This window comes from Prorops nasuta, unplaced genomic scaffold, assembly GCF_024137725.1.
Source record: "Prorops nasuta isolate Cenicafe-Biocafe unplaced genomic scaffold, Cenicafe_Pnas_1.2 PNAS00006, whole genome shotgun sequence".
Classification (NCBI taxonomy): domain Eukaryota; kingdom Metazoa; phylum Arthropoda; class Insecta; order Hymenoptera; family Bethylidae; genus Prorops; species Prorops nasuta.
Window position 1 is genome coordinate 6,335,198 of NW_027116803.1, and position 17,612 is coordinate 6,352,809.

Below are 17,612 nucleotides of genomic sequence, written 5' to 3' on the forward strand. Positions count from 1 at the left end.
GTTTGACAGTGGAAAAAAGGCAGCTGACAAATTGCTCGATATGATGGCAATCGCGAAAGCAATCTGACTGTCAGCCTCGCCATTTGTCACTGGACAAAAATTAAAAATTACTTCACGCCGATTGCCCGTTAACGAGATCGCCTGTTCCATCGATGCAATTTGCCTTATCGCGAGATTTTCCCATTAACGAATCACCGACTTTCCCCCCATACGCTATACAGACAGAGCTCCGAATGCTCGAAAAGATGCTCGCAAACCGGATTGAAAATTATCATCCTTAATCGTTGAATTGATTCCTGCTGGAGCGATAAGAATCCTCTCTGCTCTCGAGTTTCCCGAATTCCGAGTCAAGAAAGTCAATTAATAAGTTATTATTAGTTTCTCTCTCTCTCTCTCTCTCTCTCTCTCTCTCTCTCTCTGCGAGGGAAGACTTTTCGCGATAAAGGCTCAATCGTAAAATCGATTAGGGACAAATGCCCGAGATTCTTCATGGACAAACTTGCATTAAATTGATGCTGATGTATATACGGTATGACTGTTTTGATATAAGAATTCGTAATGATACCACAGGATCTAATTGGTCCTTTTGAATTATAAGGATCATTCTTCTGATTCAGGAGGGTATCTCAAGAAAATTCATATTACGTCGACACAGCTCGAGGCATGTTGTACGAAAATGAATGATGGATGTGTGTGGACACTATCGATTGTTTCTTTTTTCTTCTGTGTACGGCAAACTATAAAGCCGGTGCGTGGCTGATGGAAAAGGAACCTGTAGATGAAAAACTGTCCATCAAAAGTGGTTTATTTAGTTATTCCATCTATTCCCGTTGTGATTTCAAAAGCTGTGATTGATCGATACCGAAAGAAAGGCGGTTGGTTTAAATAACGGCTCCTATCCGAAATCAACTCTTCAGCATCGCACTACTGTTTACTACTATACCAATTGGCTTTCGTTATATCAAACGTTCATGTTTGGGCTCTGGTTACCAAGTTTTGATACTTTCAGTGAGTTCCCCATATTAAATTCGTAATAATTTATTTGCAGTGCGAATAATTGCTAAACACAAGTTAGGGGCAATATACAAATAAATATACATATTAATTACCACCATTTTCCAGGATAATAGAATAATTTCGAATGCCTATGTACTGCAATATATTGAACACAGTGTAAGTAAATAATGCAAAATTTTTCTGCAAGAGTAAGAGAGAGAGAGGGGGGGGGAGCTGGTTATTGATTTCCATCAAACTGTTTCCCTCGAGTCTCTCGTAAAGTTGAATAAGACAGGTGGATTCGCTTATTCATCTTGGACTGTACGAGTAAGGTGCGGGGGCATCGAATCCTCGTTATTCAGCAGAAAAATCGGCAAAGTTGCAACGATCTCGTTACGTTTATCGCTCCAACATATCGAATCATTTCGACAAAGTCTGCGGGAGCGCCGAAGAGAGCTCTTACTTCATTCTCCGACGTCTTCCAATTGATTACACAGAGATGATTGATGAGTGGTAGAACAAGAGGAGTTTGCGTCTTCTGGAGAATATGTGAGAGGAGAAGTAATAACACGTGTTCTCTTTTCTTAGTCTAACGTAGCGCGAAAACTGTGGCCAAAGTGAAAAAGAACAAAGTTAAGAGACAAAGGTAAGCTCACTTTGTCAACTCTTTATGCGAATAAAAAGGAATCCCTCTAATCCTATAGATATACATATATCTCTGAAAATAGAAGAAACGACTTTCATGGATTACGTGAAATTCTTGACGAAAATTGAAGGTCGGTGAATGACAGTGTACTTGAATTAATAATAGTATGAAAAAACTAGTAAAGGAACTTCTTTCTTCTTTCTTGACTAGGAAAAAGGGAGGAACAAATATATGCATGATAAGGATAAGTTTAATCTTTTGGCGAATATATCTCCTTTCGCGAATTCCTCTTTGATTATGTTATAAGACAGCATAAGTCGCATTGACTTGTATGCATGAATGCAGATTAGATGAATGCTCTTCTAGTGGAAGAGAAATGGCAAGAAAAGAGAGCCTGGCAAAAATATTTTAGTGATATATATATATATATATATGTATGTATATGCACATATGAAGACACAGATAATATGCAAATATAAAATGCAGCAAGGAAAAAAGGCACAATCTAGGTGATTTACAATTCGAAATATCAATCTTACTTCATAGTATTTAAATGAGTGGCACAAGACTTCATTAGCTTCGTCGAAAAGAAAATATAATCTTGACCAATCATCCAGCTCGTTTGGACAAATTTTGGTGAAAAAGAAAGGATATTGTGAAAAGAATACGAGGAATAAGCTGTGGAATTAACGCAAAGTTGAATAACGATTTACGAGAGAACAGAACTGATCCATTTTATGGTAAAGTTTTATTAAACTAAATTGAAGAAAAATTTAATAATGCTCCCTAGCTCCTATAAAAGTATCATTATAGCCAGTCTTTTGTTAAAAAGAGATATCAAGGCTTTGGTGCAGTTTAGCTTTTACAACCTCGCAAAAATGTATTTCGTCAAACCCTGATTATCTTATTCATGAAGTAATTATTATAGAAATGATTGAGGCAAGGTTTGGCGAGCAGGTTACATGCATTTAGGAGCTCGTGTATTTATCGAGGACTATGAAAATTACGAGGCGCCATAACCGTGAAACGAGCGATAAGCAGGTCATTAATGAGCCGTCCTGAAACGACAAACATGATGGCCGGATACATCCAGGAAGCTCAGGCCAATTATAATTCCCAGCCCTCGCATTGTTCGTTATCGTTAAGCGTTAATGAATCGTTTAATTCGCGGTGTCAATAATTCGTCGAATTTAACAGATTCTCGTGGTGCACCTATCTCCTCTATCCATTCTAAATCCTCATAAATAATTTAATCCTTCGAGAAAATTCTCGTCGAAGGAAGACCATTCGCTATAGTAAAATAAATAGCTGCCACACGCTTTTATATTTATCCATCGATAACTCAATATATAATTGAAAGAAAAGGCAGAAAATCTATTTCCCACGCTTATTCAGTCATTAGGCGTGTAAATTAATTCCACCTTAATGGGAGGAGGGAAATTTCGCGAAACGATTTGAAGTAGCTGAAAGCTTCCGTAATTAAGCCCGTGCCCAAGTCTGACCAGAGATTTCTTGGGAGCGGATGATTGAAAATTCAATTAAAAGCAAATTTTCACCAACGTCATCGTGTTTTATTATTTTCCATCTGCATTGGCGATTGATGGCAGAATGATCTCCTCGCGACTTGACGGTTTTTTAATTATCAGCTACGCATGCAATTTTCGAAACTTTTGACGGATCGTTCGTTGTCCTTTGCAGGGAATCGCCAGTTTCATCTCTTTGTCGGTGGAGTATAACATCTGCGTTGCTGTAAGCGAGAAGATATTGAGGAACTCTAAGAGCGAGGACTTTGATCGAATTATCGAGCGTCTCAGTGCGAAGCACAGTGCGAGAGGAGTCGTCCTTTTCGTCGACGAGGATAACATAAGGTAAGTGGAACCATGCAGCACGACCCTCAAACAACCTTCGTGCTAAGATTAACAATTAAATTCTTAAAACTCGATTAATCAGCTCGTTTTAGAGGAAATCGATTATTCGAATTTTGTTAATAATTTAAACTGTCAAGCTTCGTGGAAAATATTTATCAATTATCATATGGTGTACTTAAAGAAATTTTTATTTTGTTCACAAGTATCAGAATTATTATCAGCAAGAAATATCCAAAGTGTCTTAGAGTTTAGAAGAAATCGAGTGAAGCAATTACACGTGGCGTGAACCAAATGACAAAAGTTTTAAGTAATCCCATCTATATGCATCGAGCGAGTGTCGCGTAAAATTTTTTCATCAACCTTCCAAACCGTAGCTACTTAACATACTCGCCTCCCCTTATTACGTCCAATTACACAATATAATTATTTTTTATCCCCCCACTCCACCTTTTTAACGCATCGTTCACCTGCAACGAACAACTTCAGTCTCGGTGGCTCCTCTCACAGTTCAGCCGGAGCTTTGCAAAAAAGTTTGACTTTTCTCCCAACTCGGTTCGCCATTTAGCTGCTGTTGCACAACTTCGTTTACATTGCTCATAAGTACATCCACGCCGTCTCTAATTAAGCTTCTTTCACGTTTTCTTTACCACTCCCCCCCCCTCCTTTTAAACTACTTTAACCTCGAATGCACTGGGAAATTGATTAGTTTCCCTATAATTTTCCAACTTGGTCCCTCTGCAGCTACGCCTATTGTACCGTGGACTTCCTTCATTATAATTATATCGCAGCCTCAATTTATTTTTTCTGACAGAAAACGCGAAGCAGTCGTATCGAAAATAATTACCCAGGTGATTATCGTAGAAGCTAGGAGAATAAATCGAGCGAGACTTTGAAAGTTTATATATAGCATTAATTCGGGTGGTATATTTAGCGGAGCTTTTGGTAGATAAATGGTTAAAGTAGCTTGAGTGATAAATCTTGAAATCTCATATAGAAGTGGAGAGGCGAAGGGAAAAAATGTGTGTGTGGACACATTGAGAAGAGTGGGAATCGTTTGCGGATGTTGAAGTATTCGAGTGCACTCAGTGGGATTCGAGTAATCTCGAGTGGCACGCGAGTTATGCTTAATGTGCCACTTTATGCAACCACGTAGCTAACTTTCACGTAATTCGTTTGCTACGAAATTATCAAGTATTCTGTTTTATGCTGTCTGCTCTTCGAGTCAAATGGGCCATTTCTCTTGGTGAACTCTACTCAGGACACAAGCAATGTAACACGGTGTGATCTAAAACACTATCACCCTCTCTCTCTCTCTCACACACACACACTCTCTGGATCAATGCAAGCAAGATCCACAAAACTCGTCATGAATGAAAGCACCGAATGAACTCCTGTCATTTATCAAAGTTACTTATATATACGAACTACCATAAAACGTGACGCAATTCAATTATCCAAATGAGAGAAATTTACACTGCTGAGCTAATTAACGAAAATCAACCTTCCTTTTCAGTAGTACGTATATTTAATTAGAGTCGGAGCAAAGGCATTAAAAGTTTTCGGAGAGGCAAGGCGTGTTTGACTAGTCTTTGAACGGCTCATTTACGTGATTATACCAATCTCGATAGCTTCGACCTATCGGATTAAACTGCGATTGCCAGTGTGTGAGTTTCCATCAAGTAATGACGTCACGCAGCATCTACTTTCTTCCTCACTGAATTTACATTGTTTACTCATTTACTCGGAAGCATCCTTCCATGGAACAGACCAAAAATAACCGCCTCTTCAACTAGCTACAATCTCATTAATTCAATAAGACCAGTCTACGCTTTCAGATTTCAATCTAGAACAGCGTCAGATTGTATCTGAATATTTCATTTCCATTGCAATTTCACCCTTTGCTCGAAGCTTTGAGAAAGCTGATCGAAGAAACTCGTAAAGTCTGGTTTGGATATTGATGCACCATTTGTGTGCTATCGCGCAAAAGTCTCGGGGAAATAATTCAAATAAATAGTTGTTTCAGCTGCAGGGATATATGGTACACTTATCCACGATAAAAGTATTCAGGGGGTTTACCTCGACAATGTTTATTTATATTTATCTACGCAGCATTTTCTCACCTATTTTCTGAATTTTCTCCTCTCTCTCTCTCTCTCTCTCTCTCTCTATATATATATATATATATATATATCTTCTCGTCTTCCTCCTGCCTTCGAGCCAAACCACTCATCTTTCACTTTCGCACGAGCGATACCTCATCCATTATTTCCAATTTTCTTCCACAGTCGCGCAAGCCTTCGAGGCATTTTATTTTTCATTTTCCCCACACGTGGCTCGCTCGATCGAGACGTCTGATATCTGCAAACATAATATCATTTCTCATACCTCTTAAATATATCTTCTCGACATCTTTGAACAACCTATAAAGCAGCTAATAACCTCTATCAGTATATATATATATATATATATATATATATACCTCTGAAAACACTGCAGACTGCGAATTTATCTTTTAGTTGGAGTATTGTTGAATATTCCAATCAACTGCAGCTCAAGGATGAAGAAGCATTAGGCGCAAGCATTATCAGTGGTAGATATAGAAAGTTATCCAACATAAATATCAACAATAATAACTCTCCTATAGATAAACAAAATCGAATAACTAATATTCATACTGCTGATTCTAGTTACCAATAATATATACTATATATATTCGTGAGCAACAAAGTGAGACGAGGCGAAATTGAGAAAATAATTGAAATTGTCGTTAATCCATTGATCCGAAAGAAAAAAAATGCCATTAGTGCTGGGGCTATCAGCTACACATATTTTATCGTTGCAGTCCTATGAGGGGATTATGTAACTAATGCTAAGCATTAAGCAGCTCGTGTATCCGTCAGTTAGTTGCCTCATCCCTGGGTCTAAAAGTTTGTAACTGACATTGTGAATAGTCAAACTAACTCTGCAAGCCCAGACTTAACTAACCGTCCAGTTTGCTCGTATAGCTTCCTTGGTCCAGTTTTCGTCCTTTACAGGAGAATCGCTATCAAGAGATTAGAGCCAGGATATTCGGCCAAACTTGACCAGAACTCCTTCGAATTTCGACCACCTGAGTAAATAATTCATCAGTGAATGGATCTAATAACAAATGCAATACTCTTTTCCAATAAGCAACACTACAATACATCAACTTCTTTTTTTTTCAATTTTTGTAAAACAGAAATAAATTATTGGCAGAAGAATTAATCAAAAGAGGATAGAAGTCTCTCATTTTAATATAAATGATTTTTTTGATTATTTATTCTCCTTCTGACGATAAAGACTGTTGTGGGAATGAGTTAATTTAATTAAAATTCATGCAATTCTAATTGATAAAAGATTAAATTTATTCTATACTATGGAATATTTAAAAGAGCTTTCATCAAGTTGCTTTGAGAATTTTACTTTTAAAGTTAGTATTTCGAGTGCTCTGGCTTCTATAAAAACATGTCCTTGGACTCAGAAAAATTGTTTCATACCTCAAATCGAGAAAAAATTCAGAGAGAGAGAGAGAGAGCAGTGAATTTTACAAATAGCAAATTAAACCACAGTGAAGGTACAGATGTACGAAGATAGAATTTTTGAAAAGATTGGTAATGAGTGACAAAATGACTTAACGTCGAAGAAGCTTTGTGTTCAGTGTACCTACCCATGAAATTGTATTGCTCTCCTCTTGCACATTTCTCAGAAATTAATCCAAATGCAAAATCCGTGCTACGATAAAGCTTTGGCTAGTGCCATCCTCTAGTCGAAAGCTCGAACACCCTTTAAAAAAATAAGAGAATCGTTAGTCTTATACTTTTACTCTTATCGTGCAGAAATATGATCAGTTGAAAAATATCAGTGAATGTTTGGAGAATGTTCAGGACAAAATATTGTTTTAACGGGGTACACTGAATTTTTTGGCCAAAGCCCAAACTTAAACGGATAGCCCAAAGTTTGGTGACACTTCAACCTATACAGTCTATCGTCTTCAATAGTCAACGTCGTCGTAATGCACTCTCTCCCACCTACTTCTCTCGCTTTCCATCCCCTGAAGACTTTGGCTATGAAAATATATTTATATATGTATGCTGCTCCCTCAAGCATATGTGAAAAAACCATCATGAAATACACGTTTTTTTTCATACAACAAAACACTACCATGAATTACCGTACACGGTAATCTTTTATTTCACCTCTTCCACGTAGTTCCATAAAATTCATGAACAAACTTCCGACTTGGACTGATGCGAGCTCCTATGCTTTGCAAATGCACCATGTTAATTTTTTGTTCGTTTGTTTCAAGAAATGTTGGAGAAGCTTATTTTCCGAAGCTCATAATCGCACAGCGTGAAATTATTCATGTGATTTATAATTCTCTCCTGCCGCATCGCGACTTATGGCCAAAGATTTCGGACGGATCAGCGAGTAAAACTTAAACGAATGTGAAAACTGGAGCTCCCAGCAGATACTATACAGCAGAACTTTGCATTCCGCTCTGTTGAGCGATCTTTTGATGCTCCCAGAGCCCCAAATAGCTCCGCGCCATTCTCTCCTATTACTTCAAACATAAAATCAGATTTCGGGCTATTAGAGTGATCTGCATCGAAGCGGTCATTAACTGACAAACTTCTAAGGTACTCCTCTGAAAATCCTTGCTGAAATTCGTTATAGAATCTGCGTCGATGGAAAGGACTGTTATCTTAGCATATAAACCTACCCGAACCATGGAAAGATGCTAATTACCCAGATACCTCGCTTTTTCATATCTTGCAGAAGGAAATTGTTATCGTTTAAAGTAAAGTAAAAAAAAGTGAGAAAAATGTCGTATTACCGAATCTTCGAGAGTGATTTGTGTGCCTAGATAAATTATACCGTATTAGGATATCGAATCCAATCGATGTAACAGTGACGTAACTCGATGATCTTATCTGTCTACACACCTATAACGAATGGTAAATGGGACAGGGATAAATATTTGCATGAAAGGCAGATATTTTATATTCCTTCTATTATCTCCTCCCCTGAAATTATCCAACGCCTTTCAAGATTAACCTTCCACCTGCGGAAGCCTATTTTTCACCTTACTCAGCCTTCATAACACGATATGAATGTGAAATTCGAGAGAACGAGCTTTCTTGACTGCAAATATTTTCATGCAGGTTATTGGCGAAAAATTGTGGGTTATGGTTACTAGTGGAACTTTGAGCGAGGAGAGGTTGATCCGTAAACTCTTGTAAGAAGACGAGGAAAGGTCAATTGGTATTCTCTGTTTTAACTATAAGAGGGAGGTTTGAAAGAATAAAGTATACATATATATGCAGGAAGCAAGTAGGCAAAACATCAGAAAGTCATAAAACTTGTCGTCTGTTTTAGTGGAAAGGCTCGCGAAGATTAATAAAAGCCGAAGTGACGGTGGAGAAAGAAAAGTTTTTGGAAAAGCTTGCATTATTACTCTGCTCTAAACACTCATCTTTCTTTCCTTTCCTCTCGCATCCCATGTCTAACGCTAATGTTTCTTTTCCACATCCCCTTTTCTTCCACCACCTTGCGCACTCCCGTCTCCTTTTTCGAGAGGGTAGAAACGCTAATGCACCTAGCTAAGCTTCTTCTTTGGCCTAAATAAGTACATCCCGAGAAGCAACTACGATGTTATGGATAAAAATGAAGCAGGTGCACCGATAAACTGCCTTTTCCAGCACGTACAATACTTTTATAAAAACCACCCGGCTGTTGAATCATTTATAACTCTGCTCACAAATTATTTATTATGATATACTCGCGTGTACCCCCATGGGAATAATATTTATATCATTTTTCAATATATTTTTATTATTGCAATCATCTCAATATTTATTGATTTTCATCGATTCGCATTCAAACCAACTACGCTGAAGAAAACGAATTTTATTGCGATGTTTATATCGAGTATAATAAATAAATTCGCATTATTTCTTTCGTTAGCATTTTTTTTATCGATTCTTAAACAATGTTGGTTTTTTATACATAGTTTTGTTCCGCTTTTTTTTCCTTTTACTTGATTTTCTTCTGTTCTTACTTGGAGCTAATGTAGGTTGTAGAAGAAAATGGACCGGTAGAGGGGTGGATTAGATAGAAAATGAGAGACAAAGAGAAAAAGTGCTTAGTCTGGCCTAGCCTTTTCATTCTGCAACGTGATGTGCTCGTTTCTACGGAGCCTCTTGCCCGAGATAGAAATTAATAAGAAACAAATAGTGAGAAAGAGTATAACGCAGGATGTTTTCTCGTCAAGAGTAAAACTAATGCTTCTCCTCTTTCTCCTTATTTGCCATTTAAACTTTGGTGTAAGATTATCCTATTAATAAATTCGAAATCGTGTTAAAAATTTAACGTGCTTTCGTATAAGAGTGCATACTGATGTAATACGATTTGACATAGTTCAATTAACGAAAAGACAACAGTCATTTGCATCTGTCGAAATGGGGCAAGATATCTTAGGTTTAACGAAAGATAAATGAATGAAGTAAAATCAATATTTTGCTGTCCGCGCATTGTAGAACGGTGGATTGTAGGAGGAATAGTTTGCTAAAGAGCTAATCCCGTGTTGGTATTTGCATCGAGAGATTAAAATGGCGCACGATCGGTGTGTAAAAGGATTCCGCTTTGTTCCTGTCAACGTATTCACGTCAAACCTTCCGAAACAGCCACATTAAGGTGAATAATGGACTTTTTGTTTAAATTTCAAGAAAATCTGACACTCCATTAAATTTGCAATTTAACATCAATCTCGACATTATTAAACTTGGACGAAAAACATACCAAATGGCCTTTTACCGTCAACCTTACTTTTGCAACAAGAGATTCTATTATGTATGCATATATCCAAGCAGTTACTATTATTTTTCTTAAGCACGTTTGCTTCCTAAAATTCTCCAAAACACAATAACCACATCGCGTTATTATTTTTTACCTAAATTATTACGTGGTTATTAATTACACTACAATTAATGGATTTTCTTCATTAAAGATTTCCATTAATTTTCTGCATGATGACGATGTTTTCCGGTAGTTGATGTTGTTTGGCGGCAAACAGATGCATTAGCAAGAAACTTGAGAAAAAGCTCGTTCACGTTTAAAAGCTCCGTCTACCAACTGAGCTTCGAGTGCTCAGTTTCCACAAACGGTTTCCGACACATTCGTGCCAAAAAAGCTCAAATCAATTTTATCTTTCATTTCCTTTCACCAAGGTGAGATTCGCTTTGCTCGAGGAATTATAACACGTGTACTAGTTCCATTTCAGGATTTAATCTCTCCTTTCACAGCTCTTACTTATATTTTTGTTGTTAAATATAATAATTTTAATAGTTCAAGATGATTATAATCATGGATTAAAAAAATAACCTTTCATGTGATCATAATAGGCATTGAATCATCGGAACTCTAATAGTTATATAGGAGGGATTCGATATAAATTGGACGAGAAACCCCTAATTAACTCTCGGAGAGTTCGATTAAATATTTATTGACACACTGGCTGATTGGAAAATTTAAAGTTCGCTTGTATTGGAAAAGTACAATACGCGAACTCTCATTTAATATTAGGATTATGCTTAACTATACATATAAGCACTTGATTTAATGGCTTCTCCTTATATCAATGTCACTCAAAAATTTGAAACATTCTCAACGACTCATCCCCGATCAAAAAAGGATCTCGTTGTATGATCGATAGGATCTCTCAAATTTCACACTCAATTAAACTACCTTGCAATCGTCACAATTCCGCAATATACTAGAGTCACGAAGGATCGTCGCGAATGAACAAGAAACAGTTAATTAACTTTCAAAGAGACTCAGTTGAATATATTTTTTGCTACACTGGTGGTTGGAAAATTGAATGCACACTTGCAATGGGAAATTACAAAACGTGTTTAGAATTATACTAAGCTTCTAGTGTGACGACTGTTCATTACATTCCTGTCATTGAAAAATTTAAAGAATTCTCGACGACCTATGCTCGATTAAAAAAGGCTGTCGTGCAAAAACAATTGAACCACCGGGGATAGTCGTAAATTTGACAAGCAGCACGCAATTAACTTTCAGAGAGTTTTAATCGACACCCGATTGAATATTTATTGCTTTGCTAATGGTTGATAATTTTAAAAAGCACTTGTTTTGTAAATTTACAATGCGTGTTTACTCATTTCATTTTAAGATTATAACTAAAACCCTTATTTAATGACTACTGCTTAGATTTCTGTCATTTAAAAATTTTTTAAATTCTCATTGACTAATTTTTTATTAGAAAAGTGCTTTATTCAAGGATAAATTTGATCTCTCGAATTTGATGCTTAATTTTTCGCAAGAGACACGAGGAATCACCGGGAATGGTATAAAAAAACACTTTATTAACTTTCGGAGGGAGCATAATTTAATAGTTTATTCGAGTTTATAATAAATTCAATGAAACTTATAGGCTATGAGACATCCTTGATATTTTTGCCCTTGGCCGCTACCAGTTCACAAACACAACAACAAGAAAATAGCACGTACGTTTACCAAGACAGGCCACATTCACTAATATTTCAATTATTACACGAATTTTTATGAACGTAAACGCTTTATTTTCACCACACACTACACTTCACTAGTATACTATTTTATAAAAGAATATTTAATTATGACAATTAAGAAAAGCGCGAATACACAAGGCAAGCGCAACACAAGCTCAGCACGCGCACCAGACACTGACATTTTTCACGAATTTATATTTTATTTCACTGTTTTTTGGAATAATTTGGGATTTAGAATGAGGAGAAGCACGTTTTTCGCTGAATTTGTTGAAGAAAAGCGTGTAAAGTGCACCGGGGCGCGCGAAAAGTGTGAAAAAGTGAAAGGGGCCCGGTCCGGCCATGGTCGCCGTTGGAAAATTCGAAAGGCCGGTCGCGACGCGGCCGATTCGGCGAACCAAAAGAAACATGGCGGAAAGCGGAAAGGCAGGGCGGGGAGAGGGTAGAACCTGCTCGCACAAATCCGAAAACTGGTCGGTCGCCGCGACGGCCTTTCGAATTTTCCAACGGCGACCGGGGCCGACCGGGCCCCTTTCACTTTTTCACACTTTTCGCGCGCACCGGTGCACTTTACACGCTTTTCTTCAACAAATTCAGCGAAAAACGTGCTTCTCCCCATTCTAAATCCCAAATTATTCCAAAAAACAATGAAATAAAATAAAAATTCGTGAAAAATGTCAGTACCTGGTACGCGTGTTTTTTTTGTGCTGTCAATACGTACTTCTCTCAATTTTATAATTAAAATATTGTGTAATAACTTAAAAAGTCGTAAATATGCTCAGTGCTTAGTGCGTGTGGCTTGTTTATGTTGCAAATTCGTACTTTTTTTTCATTATCAATTAAGTATTCTTTTATAAAAGAATGTAATATCGAAGGGTAATGTGTGGTGAAACCGAAAGCGTTTTCATTCATAAAAATTCGTTTAATAATTTAAATACTTGTGAATATTATGAGTGGAAAACGCGTTTATTGTATTTGTGTATATAGTGTTGTGTCTTGTGTTTGCAGCTGTCAAAGGCAATAGTGTCTCAAAATCTCGCGTAGCCTGCATGTTTCATTGATTTTATTTGAAAGTTTAATGAACTTTCAAATTAACCCGTTTTGGCCCTGAACGGCACAAATTTTCTTTTCTTTTTTTAATATTTGGAAATAATAGAAAACAAACTGATCTTTGTTTCGTATATGATCTTATAGTTTTTGTGTGTATTCTTTCAAGATCTCTCATTATTATTTATCTATCTTAACGTATTTATTCAATCTACCGTTTAAATATTAAACAACATGAAATTTCTTTATTATTTTTAAACCAGGTGTCAATTATTTTGGAAAATGTGATTGTACTGTCTGAAACTTGTGATCGGGTGGTATACAAATGTTTACTTTACAGTCCACCAGGTCAGTTAGAAAAATTCAAAATGGCGAACCCTATATGGCAACGATTTTGTAAGAAAATTTTTATTTTTCGCTTTTTTCCGAAGTTTTCAATTATTTCGAGGTAGATACTGGCAAATGTTATTCAAAAATCGTTATTCCTATTGTTGTTTGAAAGTGTTACTTTCAATTTGAAATCATAAGGCTAAATTAAACTATTTTGTTTTTAATGGTAACTATTTTTTTGCGGTTTTTGTATATTTTATCAAGGAAAATAATTCTTGTTCAAATTTTACATATTTTTGGATATGTTAATTATTAATCTGAACTGAAAATGGCAAAATTAAAAGGGGTGGATCCAGCATGGTGGAAGGTGATTTCAAATATACAAAAACTGCACAAACAAACAGTTAAAATTAAAAATAAATAAGTTTGACTTAGCCCCATACCTTCAAATTGAAAGTAAAAGTTTCCAACAACAGGAATAGCGATTTGTGAATAATATTTACCAGTATCAACCTTGAAATAATTGAAAATATCAGAAAAAAACGAAAAATTACCATTTTCTTACAAAATCATCAGCATATTAGGTACGCCAGTTGGTATTTTTCTAATTGACTTTGTGGACTTTAAAGTAAACATCTGTATATCACCTGATCCTAAGTTTTAATGCAATACGTAGAACTCCATTGTCCAAAATAGAATTACAACTGATTTAAAAATACTATAAAAATTGTTACGTCTTTCAATATTTAAATTATCATATTGAAAAAATACGTTAAGAATGGTAATAAATAATGACAGATTCTGCAAGACCACACTCAAAAATCGTAAGAAAATAATTAATAAAAAGATCCGTTTGTTTTCTATCATCTTTAATAGTGCAAAATAAAAATAAAATTCTTGCCGTTTAAGGTTAAAAGGGGTTAATAGTCGCTCGCTTGAATATTTATTGCTGGGTGTCCCATGAACGATGGCCATGTCAATGCCATCTAGTAGGATATGAAATTCTAAGTAAAAAAGTTCTAAAAATTGTTTTCCTAGCACTTTTGGTTAAAAAGTTATTTGAAATTAAAGATTCTCGATTACAGTAGCCTTTCTTAAAGAGGAAGATTGTTTTGGTCGCATTATAATACCACAAATGCTAAGATTCTGTGAATTCAAATACTAAGAAAAATACAAAGCCAAAAATCCGCTTGAGACTATTGTGATGGTGTGTTTATGTTTTGATTGTTTTTATGGCGCTCGCACTCGAAACTGTCAATTGGCCTTCAACCATTTCATAGGCTCAAGTGGATGTTTGGCTTTGTGTTTTTCTTAGTATTCTAATTCACAGAATCTTAGCATTTTTGGCCTTTTAACGCGACCAAAACAATCTTCCCCTTTAAGAAAGGCTACTGTAATCGAGAATCTTTAATTGCATGTAGCTTTTTAACTAAGGGTGCTAGCAAAAAAGTTGTTAGAACTTTTTTACTTAGATTTTTGTCCCCTATCCGATGGTATTGGCATGGACATCATTCGTGGGACACCCATGCTGTATAGTGGTTGAAGAATTACAATATGTATTTACTTGTTTAATTCTAATATTATATTAAAATCCTCTCTTCGTACAATTGCTCCTTGTATTCTCGTCATTGAGAAATCTAAAAAATACACAACCACCCATCATCGACTAGAAAAATCCCTCGTCGAATGATCAATTCGATCTCTTAAATTTTACTCTCGATTCTCCGCAATAGACACGAAGGATCGTCGGAAATGGGAGAAGAAGCACATAATTATCTTTCAGAGAGTTTTAATCGACACTCGGTTGAATGTTTATCGATATGCTGGTGGTTGGAAGATATAAAGCGCGAAAACAGTGAGACTCGCCACGATCCAGATAATCCGTGACAAATTAAACAAGGCGTGGCGAACAGGCGGCGGCGCGTATCCCGCGCAACGATCGATAAACGTTAATCTCTTCGGGAACGAGATTTCAAGCTGGCCAGTGTGTCGTGCTGCAAAAGGTAATAACGCCAATGAAAATGCGTATGTCCATTTGCGTCAACGTGAACACAGCTGCCACACAGATCCTCCTACCGGAAACTGATTCACTAATGATACATTTTTCTCCACGCGATGCGCAAAACAAACGAGACAAACAAATCCTATGTATCCTTTGACTCCTTTGTGTTTGAAAATTAATCCAGAGAAGACGTTGACGATAAGAGGGAAGAATATACATATAAGAGGAAATGATCATTGTGCCAACGAATACGATTCTCCAATGAATCATATATACAGAATATACCAATATATAAAAGACGTATCATTTTTCGAGCAGATAAAAGTTTTCCAATCATTTAATACGAATTATTGCCCTAAAAAAGTCAATTTATTATTTAAACGCTTAAGCACGAGACTCGATCATCGCGAAAATATGTATAGGTCAATTTATTTCAAGATAATTAAATGTATATAGAGAATCAGAGGAATTTTTTATCGCAGCACGAGATAACTAGATCCGCTGATGAATATAAAATGCAGCTGCTTAATTGCAGCTCCGTAATTACAGTGAAAATAACACGCACGTCAGAAAAAAGTAACAAATGAAGCTACATACAGTCGTAATCGAAAAACATCCACTCTCAAATGTTCACTATTATACAAAGCTTTTTTTTTTAAAGAATTCGCATTTCAATTATATTTTGGTCTCTAATGTTTTTTACCTGTACTACCATCGCTTTTAATATGTATGTTTTTTCATGCAATGTTACATTCTGATCTGCTGGACCTGAATGCAGTACGTCCGATTTCACTTTGCAAAATTTGGTCGTTCCTCTGTTAGCCAACCTTTCTAATTAACAGAGATATTAAATGAAAAGCTACCTCGCGTCTCTCGTTATATAGTTAAGCTTCAACTTTTCCTAAAAAAAAACTCTGGTATCGTAGTTCTTACAATAGAAAAAGAACTCGTTTGTCGAATCGAATAGAAATTTTAGTTATTGACGAGATCGAGGGATCGAGTGTGATCGATCGATCTCTGTGGATGTACCAGTTGTGCTATATATATAGTTATTGGGGGCAGATGGTGGAATAACTTTTTCGAGTTGAGATGAGTACGGAATTGGCAAATCGATTGCGGAATATCGAGGTCAGCAGGTTCCGATCAGCCGGGGTTAAGTGTCTACATGTTTGTTTCGTGTGAGAATTGCACGGGAGTTGGAGGATCGATTCCTGCAGACCTGCGATAGGGACTAAGAACGAATCGAACTTTCCGAGTCCTCGAGTAGTCCCCCGAATGTAAGTCCAGTCACTGCCAACAACAATCGGCCGAAACTTTCGAGATATGTTTTCCCATCCTCTTTTTCAACCCCCTCCCCTCCAATACCCACAACACTGTATCCACAAAACGTGTTTTCCCTCTTCACCAGAACTCTCCTCGATGTACCGATGACGTCCTTGTGCAAAGGAAGCTCTAATTTTCAAAAACTCCATCAGTATCCATCCAATTGTGCATTTTAATGCCCACTCCGAACTTCGATAACTCGTCATACTCAAATTTTAATTGAAGCACCCTGAACGATCCTGTCTCTTTCGTTCGTATAGAGAGAATGACAAATGATTTTAACGATAAATAAAAATCTCATACACGAATGTCTGTGTCTCATATTTTTTAGTTTGAAGATAAATAATGTAATGGTGAGATTTTAATTTTAAGCAAAGTTCACACATGTTTTTATATCTTTGTGTCAGGACTATAAGTCTTCCATTGGTAAAAACATAGAAAATTGATCAATTTTTTCTGGTGCAACGTATTCTCGTCCAAGTGGAAAGAGACTTGGCGAAAATGGTTAAATTTGAGTGACAGAGAGCTGGTGCAAAGAATTTGGACGAATAGCATCGGTAAGGATGATCCAGTGGCAAAATGATGAAGAGTTTGAACGTCAAGAAAAATAGTGAAAAACCTGGATCGTCGTCAGGACTGACCTTGACACGAGCTAAATGGGATCCCTGGGGAACCACGGACAATCCACTATCTTCCACTTTCTTCTCGTTTGCCATTCTACTGTACCAAAAAAATATTCCCTTATGAACGGTATTCTTTGCTCAACTTTATAGAAAAACTCGATCTTTTCATCGCTGTGCTGATAAAATCTCCATTTATCACAGCCGAAG

General features: G+C 36.5%; 1 protein-coding gene across 5 annotated transcripts in view; it reads left to right on the forward strand.

Moving 5' to 3' along the window:
• LOC136774331 (metabotropic glutamate receptor 7-like) overlaps nucleotides 1-17,612 on the forward strand; it is an 87,899-nt gene that overhangs the window by 51,489 nt on the left and 18,798 nt on the right. For all 5 annotated transcript variants that reach the window (XM_066728550.1, XM_066728552.1, XM_066728553.1 and 2 more), the window contains one exon: nucleotides 3,341-3,510. In XM_066728550.1, the coding sequence (XP_066584647.1) occupies nucleotides 3,341-3,510 (170 nt within the window). The remainder of the gene's footprint in view (nucleotides 1-3,340; nucleotides 3,511-17,612) is intronic.